The 20,607-nt window shown below is 43.4% G+C and overlaps 1 protein-coding gene across 1 annotated transcript in view; it reads right to left on the reverse strand.

Annotated features, from left to right (window-relative positions):
• The window catches only part of SLC9A8 (solute carrier family 9 member A8), a 567,556-nt gene that overhangs the window by 499,505 nt on the left and 47,444 nt on the right, over positions 1–20,607 (reverse strand). Inside the window, exon 2 of the mRNA XM_069243441.1 lies at positions 2,390–2,568. Within this exon, the coding sequence (XP_069099542.1) occupies positions 2,390–2,568 (179 nt within the window). The remainder of the gene's footprint in view (positions 1–2,389; positions 2,569–20,607) is intronic.

Consider the following 20,607-nt stretch of genomic DNA (forward strand, 5'->3'; position numbering starts at 1 on the left):
GCATGTCTGTGATGGCCATTCAGGAGTGAGAAAAAAGGCATTGGCAAAGTCAACAAGCTTCAAAGCTGAGACCTACTGGCTTTGCCAATTCAGTCTCTATATTTTATCAAGATGAAGAACCTCCTTATGGCCTCAATGAAGTGAACTGAGATTGCTCACCGTTTGTTCAGTACTAGTCACCAGAGACACACATGATGAGTGACACTCCCATGTTTTTAAGGATTGCAGTACGTTTATGAATGACATTCCCATTTTTATAGAATATTGATGCATGTCATCCCCAAATTTCAGTACGCTGATACGTGCCACCTTCAACGTTGGAGTATGCAGATGTGGAACCTCGACATGTAGGCAATATGGAGATGTTTGGCTTCATAAGGTTTGCTTTATAAATATTGAAAAAATATTATACCATATTTAACAACAATATTTACTTAGCCCATGTGACAGACTGTCTAAATTTGTTTTCAAAAGGTATTGACAAACAAGGTGAGGAATAAGGTTGTGCAGAAACCAGTTTCCTCAAGGCTAAATAAAAAGGACCTTTTATGGGCCTGCCATGTCAAGAAGAAACACTGCTGGTAGTTTTCCTGAACTACTCGGGACTAAGGGCCTGACTCAGAGTTTGGCAGATGGTGACGGGTATCTCATCTGCTGAAATAGTATTCCTATAGGATATAATAGGATTTATACTTCGACGCACGGATATCTGCCACTGTTGTGATGGAGTAACCTCTCCGCCAAACTCTAAATTAGGCACTTAATCATGGGTTCCTTAAGAGTTGTTGTTGTTGCATTACCACTAACCCGAATTTATAGATCTTTTACACACCACCAGTTTGGCAATATATCCTCCAATAAATCTGGAGAGCTATGGGATTAATGTCTTGAATTACAGCTTCCTTGTTATATGATACTCACTTGTCATATATAGGGATATTACCACTTATCTGTCTTGATTTTTGTTCTATATTTTCTGTTATATTTCCTGACAATTGGGGAAGTTTCTCTCAAATTATTTTTAATTACTCCAGAAAAACCTTGTATTAAGCATTGCAACCCATTGCTTTCATTATAGATGACTAACATCAATTAGCTATTTATTTATTTATTGGATTTATATAGCGCACAGCTACCGGAGGTTTCCCGGCGCCGAGACAATGCAAGACAAAAGGCAGCTAACAACAGTTGCGACCTTTTGGATCTTTCAACTCTCTTCAGCCTCATTACCCTGCTGAGGCAATCAAGGAGTGCGCGGACTGAAAACATGCATGCTCCATAATTGCATAATTTCGGAACGAAAGTACAGAGTGAGCAGAGTTGGCTTCATTGTTGCCAAACTGGGAACATTTGTTTGGCAGCATTCTGCGTGTTAGCCATCATAGCTGCTATTATTCAACATCAACTGTAGTCCTCTGATAGTGATGTTCTGTTCTTTCAGCATTACATACCAGAAGTACACAGAAGGCTCAAAGTTAACCTGCAACATTAATGTCACTTAGCTAAAGGAAAAGCCACATTTAGTACTCATTTTCAAAGTATGGATATGTGGGTAGCTACCCATCACCTCAAACATATTACTAGTAAGACTGACATACTGTGACTAGGGCTCCTTCTACTGCTTAAAAAAATGTCTGGAACTTGAGCTACCATGAGACAACAATGGCTGGTCATCATTCAGTGCCATTCAATGGCGAAAACCGGTCTGTATACTCTGGGACAATTAAGTGCTAAGGCAAGGAGTTGGACAAAGAGCTTTCTTTGCGTCATTAAGTTGGAAATAAGGTAAACACTGGATTCTACCACCTGAATGTCTGAGGAAGATCATGAAATTCTTTAGGTTTCCACAGCATGTCCAGGCTGTGATGGCTGTAATAACATCCCCACTTGAATGTTCAAACAGTGCCTATTTGGACATTTCTGAAGGTCTGCTAAACAGATTATAATATGTACAGAATAGAGCAGCATGCATTCTGGTTAAACTAAAATGGCATGAGCCTTTACACAAGCATGTAATTCCATTCTCTGGCTAACTAGTGTTGCCCAATCTGGTTATATTTTCGCTCTCAGTGGTCTATAAGGCCATTTTCACTATTGATCTCTGGTTGCTACGTCGGTTTCCCACTGTACAGCTTCACAAATATTTGTTGTATTAAAGAAAATGCCTATTTATTATTTATAGGTTAGACAGAGTGAATCAGGGGAAGACACTCCTATTAAATATATGCAGCAAAACTGTGGAGTACATTAGCAATCAAATTAAGATAAAAAGAAACAATCATACCATTCGGTGAAACAAACATTTCTTTCAAAATGCATATCCAGAGATTTAAGTCACATACAATAGTCCTAGGTGCCAAGAAACTTATTCTGCGCATGCAACACTTACCTAAAACCAGCAAACTGAAGAAAATTGACATGCCACTGGATTGTTCCTCTTGTTGAGCTTCAACTCCAGTCTGCACTGGGAGGATGGGCTTTGCAGGAGTCGGAAGCACAAGTTTTGTAGTAATAGCCAGGGTAGTGAGCAGTGTGAGGTTTGCGTCTCCATGGGTGCCATTTTGAAACCTGCACAAAAGAAAAATACACCAAATCAAAATTGTCACAACAGAGAACGTTCACATAATGATGGGAATGCATGTCTTTAGGGAAAACTACCCACGTTTATCACAGAAGGGCCACAATTTAAATGATTCATTGTCTTTGTGTGATAAATCACAATAATTTGCCCTTGGGCCAACACATTAATCGTAAGTGGTAGTTTAGACAAGTTAGACTACTCGTTCAAATAGTCAATTTTCTTTAAACTATCCAGAATAAAAGTATCTGAAATTAATCTATACAAATATGGATTCCAAAATAAAATTCTTTATTGTTTTAAAGACTATGTTTCTGAATGTTACTAGAAGCACATCTGCTCACTCAACTCAAAGGAGAAATATAGACCAAGCCCTTTTCTGTTATGTCTGTTTGCAGCCTAATTCCAATGCATGCTACGACAATGTCAACCTTAAACGAGAGTACAGGTTGCTTTTGAGAAACCTAAACACACTCCAATTTAATGCACGTTTAAAAGGAACTAACTTAAGAAAAGAAGACTTCCCAGGACCATTGTTCAAGCTGTCAATGTCAAGAGGTGGCGATGCTAAGTGACAAAGTGAGACAGGAACACAATCGCCTTCTCCACTTCCTGCAGATTTATACCCCATCCTGCTTAGTTTAGATAGAGGGTGCAATGGGATAAATGGGTGTGTGGGGCTGAACAGGCAAAAGGAGGTATTCTGTGGAAGACATGCTCCCTCAGTTACTTGTCTGCTTAAGAAAGAATCAGGGTAATCTCCCCCTTTGAACCAATGTCAGCTAAGATAAAAGAAACATTGTTTGCTGACATCATTGCTCTTAACTTCTCCCCAGTGTCTGGACACTTAGAGACGTAGGGGAGTCACCACTAAAGTGCAAATTGTTATATGTTACAACATAGAGGAAAACATTATTTTGCCACTTCTTTCATGGTGGTATAAAGATCATTAGGTATTGTAGACCTAGTCTCCAAATAATTTTGCTTCTGTTGGACATTCATTTTGACCTTAACAGAGACCTGGATCTGTTAAAGTACAACCAGGTCTATTTATTTCACTAGCAAATTTGTGTAAAAATGTAAAATGACCTATCAACCCAAAGACCCCAATTCAGTTTGCATATAAAGAACCAGTATTCATGAAGCGCACAGCTACGTCTGAAAGAATCCCAGCGCTACATTTCACGACAAGCAGAAGAGTATATGCAACGGGTAACATATGGTTTTACTAGGACACTTAGATTATAAATTAAGAGCCACTACTCAATCATGGCTGTTGAATGTGCAACTTTTTACCAAGTCAGCCTTAGAACCTATATTTCTCAATCTATGAAGAGGTAACATAAACTGGAATAAATTATTTCCCCATCTAAAATGGGAAATAATCTTTGTCCACTGAGAGAAACGTGCTTGGAACACCCAGAGATCACGCTCAGTACAACCTTTATTCAGTTGCCATGAACCACAACCCTCTATTGACTTTATTGTACTAACCACTTACTGGAATTAATCTTTTGTGCCAACAGAATACTGCTACTTTGATTTATTGTTGGGTAGATGACATCCTTGTTTAAAAGGTGGTGCCTTTATAACAGTGGCTTTTCTCCTGTGTGTCCCCTAGAAACAATGTAACCTACCATTGCATCATCGATTAAGCTGTGAATTAATTCTATCCACTGGATGCCCGGTACTCAACAAACCTGTGTCTGGGTCATATGCAGTACTGAAGCCATACAGATTAAGAAATTGACAAGACTTACCAGCTATAGTTATAAGCTTCTTTTAAAGTCCTATTTCAAGGCATCAACAAACCTTGAAATAAAAATCTCAATGGGCTGAGCCAAAAACAATAAAGGTTGCTCAATGTGGACTAGTCATTGTTGGCTCAAGGTAACTCATGTTCAAGATATTTTGATTAAGTAAAGAGTGCCTTTAAGAGAAGTGTTACTCTCAAGGCTAGGAGTGTCCATTGCCCCTTAATGTAAGTGAATACAGTGATCTTCTCTATGTGTCTTGGAAACATTAACAGGAAGTACTTGTGAAGAAACGCTGACTGTTGACAGTTCAATAAAAATTGCCAGTTATTAGAAGGAATGCTAAACGGAACAGCTGATCCGGGTACTTTTCAATGTGCTTCAGTCTCTGGTAGTGCCTTCACCTGCTGAGGACTGTATTAAATTCTCAAACATGTTCACCATATACAGCTATCGATTTAGTTCAAGGATGTTTATATTCTATGGCTTCCATCTATCTCCAGCTGGAGACTGCTTAGCATCACAGAGAAATCCAACGAACAAACGTCTGGGAGTAACCAGTGTGTTAGAAATGTGCACCCTGAATTGGCTTGTTACAGGCCTTCTATTGCCCTGAGTTATCAAGGAAAACTATTGTGTAACGTAATTATGGAGCAAATAATGCACTGAGTGGAATTTTACCCGTGGGTGCTATTTAATTTTTGTTGCAAGCCGCCAGTATAGTAAGATAATAAATTAACATTTTCATCTCAGTTTCTAAAAAAACACTACATGTTTTTGTCTTTAATGTTTGGGGTTATTGGGATTCTAAGCTATTAGTTTGTCTTCTATTGAGACTGCTGCACGCAGCCGGTCCTCGGCAGGTTTTGGATTAGTTTTTATGTCTACTTGTGCTTCAGCAGCTCAATTCGAAAATGCAGTACTCTTGCACCAGCTATGTCTTTAACCTTCTTGGCATCTCAGTGACATTATCCAGGAGTCCTATGGGTCTTCTCGACGATCTGCGTTCTGCTATTCGCAGTGATGGCTTCTGCTTCCTCGTGCACTTTGCTGTTTGTGCTGCAACTCTGTATTCTCTCTACAGATTACCCTAAATCAAGAGTTGATTTTCTAGCACACCGATAGCACTGACTGCTCCACAGATGTAGCCAAGAATATCCATTGTTGTGATTTTAGCTGCAGGTCAATGTCACCACTGGAGGCTGAGAAATTTCTACTCTGTGAGACTAGAGGATGCCCTTTTATCAGATCTGTTATACACTATCATTTTTCAAACTCTGTTTTGGATAATCTGGACAGTTGAGGAGCTGTAGGCTATAGGAGCTGCATTCTTGTGTCTGGTGTTTGGTCCTGAATTACCCAATAAATCCACTATTTATTCCATTAAAGTGAAGTCAGAGTTTTAAATGTGACTGAGCAGGGTTTTCTATATCTTAACCTTCATTTATAATCATTAAAAAACCCTGCCACTAATCGAATGGACCTATGTTCCTAGACAAGGAGAAGTAAAAAGGAGCAATTATCCACATCAACCACACAACAATAAAATTGTTTAAGGCTTTTAGTACAGTCAACAAATAAAAATGTGTGTGAGTTAAAGGGTTTTATTTTTAATTCTTTCGTTTTTTGTTATATATTCAACGAGTATTAATCTTTTAACTAGCCGCATGAAAAGTTAGTATAATCCAATAATCCATATTTCAATATAAGAAAGAACACAATATTGGTTAAAATGACTATTAATATTGTAATAATACAGGCAAGCGTGTTCCATAAAGTTCACTAATCTAAATTAAATTGGAATAAAACAGAATAAGGTGTCAGTTCAGTAACCCAGTAAAGAGTACTGATGAAGGAATCGATGTAGAAGCATAAAGCCTTTGCATATTAAGCTGGAAAGTATTCTCAGCTATAAATCAGTAGGTATCAAAGAAATACGCTAAGCAGCCTCCCAGTAGAGAGATATATAGAAATTCAAAGATGAGTCTCCAGAAAGTGCAATGAGACAAGACCCCTCTAAGAGGAAAGCTCAAAGGAAAAAGCCCTTCCCTGCTCTAGAAACATACATGAATATAAGCATACAATAGTGGTAACAGGTATCTTTTCATTTTCCGCAACAGCCAATAAGATTTTAGTAAGGTCTTGGGAATAGATGAAATCTCGATCTCCTCATGTCTGCAGAATGGTCTACAGATGCTAGTCCTTGAAAAGATCCATCGTCCACATTCTGAGGTCCAGACAGTTGTTCCCATGAGTCATCGTTCCTGTTGCCTCCTCTCCTTCCTCTTTCCGGTAGGAACCTCATTATCAGTGGTCTAATATCAAACAAATGCCTATTCACTAACTAACAAAAAAGTATTTTGGAAAATTGCAGCATCTGCAGCAAAGGAGATAACATTATGCACAAAGCAGCAGCTCAATGTAGAAAACTGGCCTTTTAATGTTTTCGTAAAATTCCTGTTAATATAACATCAAAAGTAAGGTTGTTAAATCAGCACCTGTTTACTTCACTTGCAGACTTATAACATCTAAGTTTGGAAATTTCTTTTAACATGGCATCAGAAGTTAGGTTAAGTTAAACCAGCACTAGGGGGGCGTGGCAAACATGGCGACCGGAGCGGCAGCATAAACTGCAGCTCCGATCCCTGGCCCAAATAAACATCCTGTTTGCGGTGCCTGCACCTTGGAAGAGGGTTGCGAGCATCGCCCTAAATCGCTGACCCGGGCCCGCGCTGCGGGCCGCGTCCAGAATCCGGACAATACGCCCGCTCTGTGTACTGCGAGCGAGCTGCCAGGAGGCCGTAGCCGTGCTCGCGACCGCGGCCTGAGGTCTCCCGGAAACAAGAGCCGCCAACTTTGGACCCGCATCAGCAGCCACATCAGTGACCGGCCCGGAGGCTGAGTCGCGCAAATACCTGCTGCGCTGGTGGAGCCGTCGGCGGCTCTGCCTTCACTGGTGCCCGCGTTTGCGTTCCGGCCGCCGCACCCGCTTCGTACGCTGCGTGCGGGCTGCCGTGCGGCCGGATCCGCATCCACATCTGCGGCCGGGAGACTCGCGAGGACGCGAGCCGCCAGGCTAGTGCCTGATTCAGCCATCGCACCCGCGGCCGGCCCGGAGGTCGTGCCGCGGTAATATCGATTCAGCTGGTGGGGCCAAGGGCGGCTCCACACTTTTGACCACGCTTCGGGGCAGCCGCTCTGGACGAGGCTGCCCCGCTACGTAAATAATACTCCACGTATAGGGGCCTGCTGCCCCGCCCTACGGCGCACTTCTCCTGCCATCCGCTGGACAAGTTTTAGCATCGATGCGCCCTGGACACTCCGGCTGGTAGTAGGACCTACATCAGCAACAGCAGCTGTACACTGAGCAAAGTGCCCGCTACGCCAGCGGCACGCGTCCTGCTTTGCGGCCGGGCCCGTGACCGAGCCTGTGGTTTATATAATAACGCCCGCTGTCAGAGGACCCACATCGGGGACTGAACTCACGTCCGGCCTGGAGGCCATACTACAAAAGCCTCAGCCCTGCGGACTACGACCAAGGTGGGTGCGCACCTTTAACTGAGCTGTAAACTGCGTGTTGTGCACGTGGGTGCGTGCTTACATTCCTCACATCAACAACCCCCGTGCAGGGCTGTCACCATTGAGAGTGGGCACGTCTGAAATCCTACAGGGCCCATCGCTTGAGGCCATGCCGATGTTCCGAGTGTGGGCTCGCTGGAGTGGTGTGCCAGTGGTGGGGGTGCAGCGGCCCTCCTACCTGCGCTAACACTTGCTAATATAATTGGCCATTATCCACACATTCTTCCTCATTGACCCTCAACTGGGCAGCCTGCCCTTGGCACCCAGGCTGAACTGACCTGCGACGTGCTCCTCATCCTACCCAGATGTGACACTTTCAATTATCCTACTGTCCCGCTACCCCTGTGAGACTCTGGGACAACACCATTTCTTCCGTCTACAGTGGCACAGCGTGCTCATCCCATCTGCTACCAGAGGTCGGGACACGTGCTAAACTCGATCCAAAACAGAGGTGCACCCATTTCTCCACCAGATATTTACCAGCTCGCATCTCAATCACGCACCTACAGACCCGATCCGGTGGCGTGTGAATTGTCTCCCACGCTTGGTACGCTACCCTGTGGACGGCAGAATATCACTTTTTGCTTTTAACTGTTACCCTCAGCCCACCGGAACAGCGCCCTCACTGCGCCACAGGTGGCATTTTATGAACGCCCCTCCTGCATCGCCTCCACCCGGTTCTATACTGTCTGGACTCTCCTGAAACCACTTTGCAAAATGGTCAAACCAAAAACCCCACGTGCACCTCCGGGTAAAATGGATCTTGACACCCGCCCTCCCATTGACACCCAACTGACCATGTAACTGGCCTTGCAGAAGATGGACATCACATTACAATCACACACGTCGCAGTTCGAGAAGATACTGCAAGCTATCCTAGACACTAAGTCCACACTAGAAGACAAGATAGGCTCGGTAGCAGAAGACCTTAAGATACTCCGAACTGATCAACACGCACTGTCCAACAGGGTATCTGAATTAGAGAAGGACTCTGCAATACTACCCCGGTCTGTGAAGGATCTCCAATCGCAATTATCATACCTAACAACGGAGGTGGACCTCTTAAAACGCAGAGCGGAGGATGCAGAGAGCAGGTCCCGACGCAACAATATACGTCTGGTAGGATTTCCTGAGCGGGTCGAAGGCCCCAGCGCAGAACTATTCATAGAACAATGGCTTACGGACACAATTCTCAAAGACAATATCCCAAAGTTCTTCTCTGTCAAACGTGCCCACAGGGTTCCGGGAAGACCCCCTCCGCCTGGCGCTCAGCCTCGCCCGCTGATAGCGAAACTCCTTAATTACCGAGACAGAGACCTCATTCTACAATTATTTCACAAATCAGGCCCGATGCGTTTTGAAAATGCAATGATCACTGCTTATCCAGATTTTACAGTGGAAGTATAGAAGAAACGGAGCTCTTTCTATCGTATCAAAGAATGCCTTCGCAAACACCACATCAAGTATGCGTTGATGTTTCCAGCCAGACTCCGGGTACAAGATGACACTTGTGTACATTTCTTCACTACACCAGAAGATGCCTGGACCTGGCTACACGCCAAGGGCTTTGCCGACCCGATAGACACAGACACTCCAGGCAACAGCTGGTATCCACCCAAGACAAGGCGGAAGCAACGTAAAAAACAAGGCGCTAAACCCTCACCTGAACAATCACAAACTGAACGCTCCCTTCTCCTGCAAGCCACGTCTAGATTTGTTAATACATCACCAACCGCCCTGTCTAATCAAACTGATGGGGAACCAGACCACGACCCTGCTTCTGACTCGGCGGAATCCACGCGAGGCCCTACTCTCACGCCGCGCACAGCAGACGATATTTGTTAAGCTAACCGAGATTTATTCATCCCTGCTTTTTACACACGATAATGGGACTTCCTCCCCCTGGATGTCCGAGTGAAACCTGGCGACACTGCGGGTCCTTGGGCGCGGCGCGCGGCCCGATCGCGGGCCTGGGCGGCGCACTCAGCATCATAAACAATTTGGGCAGGGTAATCTTATCTTATCACTCTGTACTAACGCTTTTTGGCACCCCCCATGCGCCATATGGACTGTTCTCCCATGCCGGCAATAGCCAGAATTTTTTTAATTTTGTCACTATTCTTGTTGATGTTATATACTGTTTTCAAGTGCATTTGTTTTTTTTTTGGTTACTGGCTTTGTCACACGCTACTCCACCGCAAATACATCCGCAAATACCCACCCCGCATACACCACACCAATAGGCTCACATTTAACAGTGCTGGGAACGCTGCCTGGCTGGTCTCAGTGGGTAATCGTTGTAATATTCCCATAATGGGACCTGGGGACAAACACCTCCCCGTTTTAGTTATATTTACAAATGCATTATGGCTTCTCAAACACAACGGGGAATCTTGAAATATAAGATACCCACATGGAACATCAAGGGTATGGCAGCGCCGCAAAAGTGACAAAGGATTCATACATTTCTTAAAAGACAACAAGTACACATTGCCCTGCTACAAGAGACACACCTCACTAAATCCACATTAGAGAATACACGCTTAAAATGGAAAGGACAATTACACGCTACCACCTCCTCTTCCTTTGCTCGTGGTGTGGCGATTTGAATTGCCCCTGGGGTCCCATTTACTACGACTCACACACAATGCGACCCAGAAGGTAGATCTGTGATACTAGAAGGCGTCCTTGACGGATCCCCACTAGCGTTGGTAGCGCTATACTCCCCTAACTCTAGTCAAGGTGACTTCCTGAATACGCTTACCACTGGCAGTCTCAGTGACCCTGCATTAGAGTGCATCTGGGGGGGCGACTTTAATAGCGTCCTAAATACTCAAATGGACCGCTCGTTCCCCCCTCTTAGTGCGGCTTCATCCAACCGAGCCTCACAAGCTTTAGCAAAATGGCCTCTCACAATGATTTAAGAGACATCTGGAGGATAGGTCACCCCACCCACCGTGAATATTCTTACTACTCCCCAGTACACAAATTATACACCAGAATAGATATGATCTTCGTGTCCGCAACCGTAATCCAGAAAATGTGCAGTACCGAATATCTGGCATGCACTATATCGGACCACAACCCATTATGCGCAATAATGGCCTGGGGCAACATGCATACCCGCATACCAACATGGCGACTGCAGCCAGAAATTCTCTTAGATCCCCCCTTCCATACAAAAATGTCCAAACAATTGGCTGATTACTTCTTACTAAATAAAAACACAACAGCATCTCGCGCTGCAGAATGGGACGCCCACAAGGTGGTGATACGTGGCCACTGCCTCGCAGCCACATTGGGGGTAAAGAAGATACTCACTAAACAACTACAAGACTTAGAGGTTAAGCTCCGTAAAGCGGAGATCGAGGTTTCCAGAGGTGAGGCCACATTAGCTGGACTGAACTCGCTTAAAGCTGCCTACAAAGAAGCAGACACTAGACTGGGTAAACACGACTACAGACACTACATGACACAGCAACACGCTGAGGGGGATAGATCAGGTAGACTACTGGCGTGGCTGACCCGCCAACCCTCGCAATCATCACCTATTGGTGCAATACGTTTAAGATCCGGCGTCATTGTCAATACTCAATCTGAAATCAACGACGCCTTCTCAACATACTACCATACTCTATATACACCTCCTCCCCCCGTCAGAGCAGCAACTAACTGATATATTAACATTTGTCTCTCACAACCAACATATTATAGATAATGTCACCACCTTGGACGGTCCCATTACAATAGAAGAATTGCGCACAGCACTAACACAAATGGCACGAGGCAAAACCCCTGGCTCAGATGGCCTGCCGGTGGAGTACTTTAACTCCCACGCTACACATCTTCTGCAGCCACTCATAGAAGTATTCAATGAGGCACGCAATAAATTACTATTACGAGAATCCATGCGCAAAGCTCTAATAGTTGTTCTCCCAAAAGCAGGCCGCGACCCTTTAGATGTTACATCATACAGGCCACTCTCTCTTCTCAACACAGACTGTAAACTACTGGGGAAAATACTAGCAAATAGATTACTTCCCCACCTAGAAAGTTTAATTCACTCGGACCAGTCTGGCTTTATCCCTGGGAGAAGCACCTTTTTAAACATCAGAAGACTGCTTCACATAATGCACAGTAACACAGAACCAAAGGCTGTAGCCCTTTCCTTAGACATTGAAAAAGCGTTTGACACGCTGAGCTGGGATTACCTTCTACGCACGCTTAAAGCGTTTGGATTTGGCCCCGGTTTCTTACAATGGATCAAAACGCTCTACTCTAAACCCACAGCTCGAGTCAAAAATGGTCGTGTTATCTCTGAGGCGTTTCCCATAGGCAGAGGCACCAGACAGGGATGCCCATTATCCCCTTTATTATTCGCCATAGCTATGGAACCATTAGCAATTAAACTACGCAGTTGCGCACCTCTATGGGGCATCTCCGAATCCAACACACATATTATATCCTTATATGCGGACGACGCCCTGATATACCTGCGTAATCACTCCACCTCCATGGCTGGGGTACTATCAATGCTCAACTCCTTTGCCCTGGCTTCTGGTCTACGCGTCAATTGGTCCAAATCAAGTACCTTTCCTCTTACCCGCATACCAACAGACATTCACATGACACTACCGCAATATCAACTCCCATGGTCACACAATACCTTTAAGTATCTCGGGATCCAAATCTATCACTCCATTGCTGACCTGAAAGAAGGCAATATCGATAGAGCACTCAGCTCTAATCGCAGCTCAATGTCATTCTGGGGCTCGCTCCCCTTAGCTCCCATGGGTCGAGTAGCGATAGCTAAAATGCTCATCCTTCCAAGGTTTTTATATTTTTTTACTGCCCTTCCGCTATGTCTGCCACGGGCGTTTTTTAACAAACTGCACTCATTATTAACTGACTTACTCTGGGGCAGAGACAGACGCAGGGTAGCGTTAGCCACAACACAATACCCGCAAGAGGCAGGAGGCTTGGCCATGCACAACTTCGAGAGATATTACGCAGCTTCTCAGCTGCTATGGGTGTCTCCATGGCTCAAAGAGACCCCCTCCCCTGAATGCATAATGCTGCAGATATATTTGGGCCCGCAAACATTGCTGTCCTCACTCTTATCTGGTCCTAACCGCCTACCCTCAAAACTTATATTACTCCCCTCTGTTACCGCTGCTCCAGCTACCGAACACCCAAGCATTATCATTAAACCACGATACGCGGGACATAAGTACACTAAACGCAGGCGACTACTACTCGAGTTCTAAATTACGCACCTTCGCGGACCTAGTGGCCGCTGGGGTTATGCACACAGGAGCCTTCCTGATGTACAACGCTATTAAACGACTACTTAACAACCTCTGGGGATCTGGCAATAATGAACCACCCGAATCCCAACTACTTACTGTTATTCTTACCATGGGTAGCGCAAAAGGCATCATAACTAAATTATACACAGTACTGATGGCGGAAGTCTGCTCTGTGTTACCGCTCGCTAAAGCACGCTGGGACTCTGTCCTCCCTACACCACTATCACAAAAAACATGGACTGCGGCTCTCACAACGATTAAGTCAATATCCCGCAACCCTCGGTTGCGTTACACCCAATTCAATTATATTCACCAGGCATATTTATCTCCGGCCCGCATTCAAAGAATATACCCGAACGCAAACCCGACATGCCCTAGATGTGCTACTCCAGCAGCAGATTTCTATCACATGGTCTGGAGCTGTCACCCCATAAACTCAGCCTGGCACCGGGTCACAAATACCACAGCAGACATTGCATCTAACACTCTGTCGCCCACCCCTGACTCCTGTTTACTTGGCATACGTCAACGCGGCAAAGGCGATAAACATCTGCACAGATTTATTGATTTGGCATTTGTTGTCTTTAAACGCCTAATAGCCACGCACTGGAAAGCCCTACACGCACCATCTCATTCTGCCTGGCTTCGTGACTTGCACAGCCGCTCACAAGCCGAAGCTCAGACATTACGCTTACTGCAATACAAGGGCCTACTACAGGATGGCCCTGAAGTCTGGGACACTTTCGTGGTAGCGATTGAAAATAGGGATGACACATACCCCCCTTAAGAATCGAAATAAAATAAAATAACAACGGCAAAGACATCACCCTCCGGTTTAATAATTACAGTATGGTACCCTCAAACCCCCCACCCACAATCTTTCTGTACACTAACCCCCTCATGCCCCCTCCTAACGGCATGTGGTGGCACTTTTGGATGCTTATGCAGGGACCACGCCTTCACGCACTACATGCTTTGCTTTGTTTATCCCTAAAATGGCTCTACGCCCTATTATACCTCACAACCAACATCTCAACTGTGTTGCCCCGACCTCCAAGCACAATAATCGGATCTTCTCTCTATTTCATCCCACCTTCCAGGTTTGGTGTATCCAGCATTAGGAATAATACCAGCGGTGTTTAGCTGTGACCTTAGTTAATTAATTAGTTGCATAATTTTCAATGGTGTTCTCGGAACTGTATCGCGCAACCGCGCTGTAGTGACTTACAAATGCGTGTAAACAGTTTGGAAAATTATCAATGACTAAACGTGTTTTTGTGTGTGCATAATGTTTAATAAACAGATTTGTTTTTAAATAGTTAAACCAGAACTTATTGACTTCACTTCTAGACTTGTAACATCCAAGTATGGTTACCTGCTCCAATCTTATGTTTATGATACGAGTACTATTTAAATTTAAACATTTGCATATTTCAATTTAAAATGCATTTTTGTTTGCAAATTAAGAATTTGGTATTGCATAACCCACAACAAACATAAAAGAGAGGAAGCTAGCACCCTATTTAAATTCACACAGACAAGGTTGACATGTGCCTCTGCCCAGGGTACAAGTAAACAGTGCTTATGCTACTCACTGGAATCGCATCTAAAACCAACCACCAGACTACCAATCTTCTGGTGGTGGTACAGCTGCCATTTCTGATTTGGGGCTCGTACCCAAAATGGCCAACACAGCAAAAACACATGTTAGACATTAATTGGACTCACTGATTATTGACAGTGTTCAATTTACTGAGGGGAAGAACAAAAGGATCAGTCAGAAAAAAGTGAAATGCAGGATGGCACAGATGGCCTAGTAAAAGCTTTTGTCCATACATGAGCAGATAGATGACTGGCTGTTCGGGTTGAATGCTAGATTGTAACTTAAGTACATGGCATAAAACAGCTAGGAGCTAAAAAGATAGATTCGAGTTTCATGTCAACTTATAGCGTATGGAATGTTTGTTTGACAAAGAAAATAAGAGAAGGCTATTTGTGAGTTGCTTGTGTGCCTGTGCACAAAACCACCCTCAAGTGGCTAAGAAGGTGAAGTGCACTGAACATTCTAAACAAGGGGCATTCACAAAATGCATGGTTTCAGGGATAGGTAGTTATAACAGCAGCTCAAATCAGTTGTCCACAGCTTTTGTTTTATCCAACGACCTGCTGCCATTCAACAGATCTTGAATCAATGGCACATCTATTTCTCACCAATGGAATCAACAATTCTCTGAAGTGTAGAGTAGTACCACAGTCTAAATCGAACCTATCTAGAACCCACTATGGCATTAGTTTACCGGTTTATAAAAAAAAAAAGTTTGCAATAGTAATTGAGTCATACCGCCGCCCCATTATAATGAAATATGACTCAGAATTTACGGTTATCCGTTGCACAACAAAGCATGCCTTAGCAAGCAAATTATGACAGCTTTCCCAGCCAAAGAAGGTGTGTTGTATGTTGCATGGTTTTATTGCATTTAAGAGGCTTCTGCTGAGGTGCACTATAGCTTTGTATAATACACAATGTAGCAATGTTTTATTATAGTTCTATTATAAAACCATAATCCTTAGTAGTCACAAATAAATCTGAAAGAAGCAGAGCTTCAGGTTTGTCCTCTAAACTCTGACATATTTGGAAGAGTCTACTATTAAAGTGGCAATTCCTACTAAGCCTCCAAGGTAGTTCCTCGTATGGTTTTATTTTTATTTGGTTTTTGAAAGGTTGGTGCTTCCAGGACCTGTGTGTGGTCTTCCCTCTGCATATTTAGATACATAATTGATGTAAATATTGTTAAAGAAAGAGGAGAGAAAACAAGTGCTAAAAAAGCAAGAGGCAAATTGAATGAGAGTCCGAAACGAGAATGAGAAGAAAGAAAAAGCTAGAAAAAACAGAAAAATAAAATATGTTAAAAACTGGGATAACAATTCAATTTTTAAAAAGTCAGGATTGCATTTATCGCTCAATCTCGTAGAGCTGCATAGTTCAAAGAAGAATATCTTTCATTTTTCTAGTTACTCCCTTGATCCTCACTCTAGCTGTAGTATCAAGGTTTATCAGATAGTCATAATCAAAGAGGAGTGAACTTTGAAATAAGCCCAATATAGTTCTTATTTTTTAAAGCACTCTGAAACAAAAAGTATGGAAATGATGATGCATTGTAAAGAATGGAGTACTTTCGCAAGCACACTGTCTTGAGTACAAGACCACAAATACAGTAGTACATCCAACATTAGTATTATTTACAAGGATGGGAATTTACCCTGGGGAATATAGGAGATGGCATGCCACCTTTTTGCCAAACACGCCCACAAATAGCTGTTTCTTGGGAGACGGAAAGGTAGCTTGTCTCGAGATTATTCTCTTAAATCGTAGAATGTTATCTTTCCTGTAACTGCCTATACATACACCCTTGGGACCAAAGGTGCATTTCTTATTTGATCCTGTGGTGATGAGTGCATATAGAGAATAGCCAGCACAGGCCACCTTTGCTGGAAATGCGTGGGGAGAATTGTCCAAGACAGGTTATTCAGAGTTGTGAATTTTGAGTTCCACAATCTTTGATTGTCCTTGACTTTGTAACCTTGCCTCTCTGTACTAGATAATAACTGATCCTCCAGGCAGCACCGGTTCCTTGCATTCATGTGTACCTCTAGCAGCAGCCTAAGCCACTATAAATGGTCTGCTGCTGTGCCCTGCTCAGAAGTCTAAAGTAGTGCTACTCAAGAACATAGAGGAGCTGTTTCACCCAGGCTCCAGATGTGTCTGCATCAAACTGACCATCAGCAAACCTGAGGCATCGGCTTCACTTTTATTTATTAGTTTTACTTGACTGGAGCCTGCACTCCACCTGCCTCCCATTCCATTGCAGTGACAGACCAAACTCCATTCTCAGTGTCTGATGTAGTGGCCCTTTCTCCCAAGATAGTGAATTTCCCATCCTCGCCTAGTTGTCTGGAGCATTGGTTCTTAACCTGTGTTGCTTGGACCCCTGGGAATCCACAAACCCTTCTCAGGGGATCAACACTTCTTAGAAAAATGACATAATATCAACAGATTTATAAATAGTATATATACAGAAGCAAAATGTAACATTAAATAAAAATCAAACCGTTCTGTAAATGTGAAGGAATATGAACTTAGACGCATACAATTAAGTTAGTGGCCTCAGATTGATTTGTGGGAGCAGTACAAATACAAACAGAATATAGTATGCACAAAGAGTGGCCTCAATTAAATTTAGAAAATCTCCAACCTTCACATTAAAATTAACATTTGTATTTGTTTTTAGTTTTGTGAATTAAATAAAAAATGTCAGCAACTGGTTATTTGTTTAATTCATGTTTTCCTATTGTTTGTTTTGTATTGTTTTGCTGTTAAAAATCATCAAAGATGCTTTGCTGGCATCCTTACCTTCCAATAATGACTCAAGTGGTGGAGCTGTATTCCAGTTACAAGTCAGGGGGGTCCTCAGGTTCCAGTAACAATTAAGAGGGGTCCACAAAAGTCTAAAGGTTGAGAACCGCTGCTACAGTACATTTGCTCCATAGAATCCTGTGGAACGGGTGATGGTTCGGACTTGAATAAAGACATATTCAGACCTGAATGCAAAATCAGGCCTCTAGCCTTTTTCATTCAGGCAAAGCCCTAATGGTTTTGACACATTTCCACAGGCAAAAAACTCAAACTTCCCAAGATACCTGTAGTGTGGAAAATGGATTTTACAAGGGAGATCCCGCCATCTGCATCTGGTTTTGTTTACAAAAAGGGACTTTGAAATGTCCACACATACAGGACTGATCTTAACCCCTTCGCTGCCAGGCCTTTTCCCCCTCCTGTGCCAGGCCTTTTTTTGCCTATTTGGAATAGTTCTTGCTTAGGCCCTTCATTACTTTTTGTCCACATAATCTACCACGCCAAATGTGCGTCCTTTTTTTTCCAACATCCTAGGGATTCTAGAGGTACCCAGACTTTGTGAGTTTCCCTGAAGGAGACCAAGAAATTATCGAATACAGTGAAAATTTCGTTTAAAAAAAAAAAAAAAAAAAAATTGGGAAAAAAGGGCTGCAGAAGAAGGCTTGTGTTTATTTCCCTGAAAATGGCATCAACGAAGGGTTTGCAGTGCTAAAATCACCAGCTTCCCAGCTTTCAGGAACAGGCAGACTTGAATCAGAAAACCCAATTTTTCAACAAAATTTTGGCATTTTACTGGGACATACCCCATTTTACCGATTTTTTGTGCTTTCAGCCTCCTTCCAGTCAGTGTCAGAAATGGGTGTGAAACCAATGCTGGATCCCAGAAACCTAAACATTTCTGAAAAGTAGACAAAATTCTGAATGTAGCAATGGGTAATTTGTGTAGATCCTACAAGGGTTTCCTGCAGAAAATAACAACTGAAATAAAACAATATTGAAATTGAGGTGAAAAGAACAGCCATTTTTCTCTACGTTTTACTCTGTAACTTTTTCCTGCAATGTCATATTTTTTAAAGTAATATACTGTTACGTCCGCTGGACTCTTCTAGTTGCGGGGATATATAGGGCTTGTAGGTTCATCAAGAACCCTAGGCACCCAGAGCCAATAAATGAGCTGCACCTTGCAGTAGGTTTTCATTCTATACCGGGTATACACCAATTCATTTGCTGAAATATAAAGAGCTAAAAATAGGTATCAAGAAAACCTTTGTATTTCCAAAATGGGCACAAGATAAGGTGTTGAGGAGCAGTGGTTATTTGCACATCTCTGAATTCCGGGGTGCCCATACTAGCATGTGAATTACAGGGCATTTCTCAAATAGACGTCTTTTTTACACACTGTCTTATATTTGGAAGGAAACAATATAAAGACAAGGGGCAATAACACTTGTTTTGCTATTCTATGTTCCCCCAAGTCTCCAGATAAAAATTGTACCTCACTTGTGTGGGTAGGCCTAGGGCCCGCGACAGGAAATGCCCCAAAACACAACGTGGACACATTACATTTTTCCACAGAAAACAGAGGTTTTTTGCAAAGTGCCTACCTATGGATTTTGGCCTCTAGCTCAGCCGGCACCTAAGGAAACCTACCAAACCTGTGCATTTTTTAAAACTAGAGACCTAGGGGAATCCAGGACGGGGTGACTTGTGGGGCTCTCACCAGGTTCTGTTACTCAGAATCCTGTGCAAACCTCAAAATGTGGCTAAAAAAACACTTTTTCCTTACATTTCGCTGACAGAAAGTTCCGGAATCTGAGAGGAGCCACAAATTTCCTTCCACCCAGCGTTCCCCCAAGTCTCCTGATAAAAATGATACCTCACTTGTGTGGGTCGGCCTTGTGCCTGCGACAGGAAATGCCCCAAAACACAACGTGGACAAATCCAAATTATCAAATAGAAAACTACCTGTTTTGCGGGGGGGACCTGCGTTTTTGATCCTGGCCTCAGCAGCCATCTAGGGAAACCTACCAAACCCAGACATTTCTGAAAACTAGACACCCGAGGGAGTCAAGGGAGGTGTGACTTGCGTGGATCCCCCAATATTTTCTTACCCAGAATCCTCAGCAAACCGCAAATTTAGTTAAAAATCATATTTTTCCCACATTTCTGTGTGGGATTACTGCACTGGGACAAATTTCCTACCACCCAACGTTCCCCTCAGTCTCCCGGTAAAAATGCTACCTCACTTGTGTGGGTGGGCCAAGTGTTTGCGACAGGGATGAGCCAAAAACACGTTGAAATTGAAGGGGAACCAAAGTGGGTCCAAAAGGGCAGTTTGAAAAAAAAAATGTTTAGGCTGACAAGTGCAGTAGAAATTTTATCGATATAGATGAGACAATGCTGGGTGGTAGGAATTTTGTGGATTACTGCAGATTCCGGAAGGTTCCATCACAAAAATGTGGGAAAAATGTGTGCTTTCCAGCAAAGTTGCAGGTTTGCAGGGCATTGTGGGTAAGGAAATGGTGCGGGGTGCATGTGAAGCACACCACCCTGGAATCAACTAGATGTTTACTTTTCAGATGTGTCTAGGTCTTGTGGATTTTTCTACATGGCAGCGTCTCAAAGTAAAAAAAAGTGCAGCCTTCACCATTCCAAGTGGGACGATTTTGAGAGTTACCAGGCTCTCATGGCCCAAATGTAAAACAAAAAACAAAAATAATCAAATGTCCTCTTGCTTGCCATGGGATAAGATGTTTTAGAGTATGGGGGAGAGCTGAAAGACTGTTAGCCTCTTCAGTTCGGCTGGGGGCATAACCAGGCCCATACTGGTTGGTAGCCACCACCCCACTATTTTCTTTTATTTTTTTTATTCCCAGGCATCTTGTAGACTTTCTGTCCCCCCGGGGTGTGGATCGGGGGTAATTGCCCTATCTGACCACTGGTGGGCAGAACAACTTTGGCCACATTTATTTG

This window comes from Pleurodeles waltl, chromosome 7 (assembly GCF_031143425.1).
Source record: "Pleurodeles waltl isolate 20211129_DDA chromosome 7, aPleWal1.hap1.20221129, whole genome shotgun sequence".
Taxonomy (NCBI): domain Eukaryota; kingdom Metazoa; phylum Chordata; class Amphibia; order Caudata; family Salamandridae; genus Pleurodeles; species Pleurodeles waltl.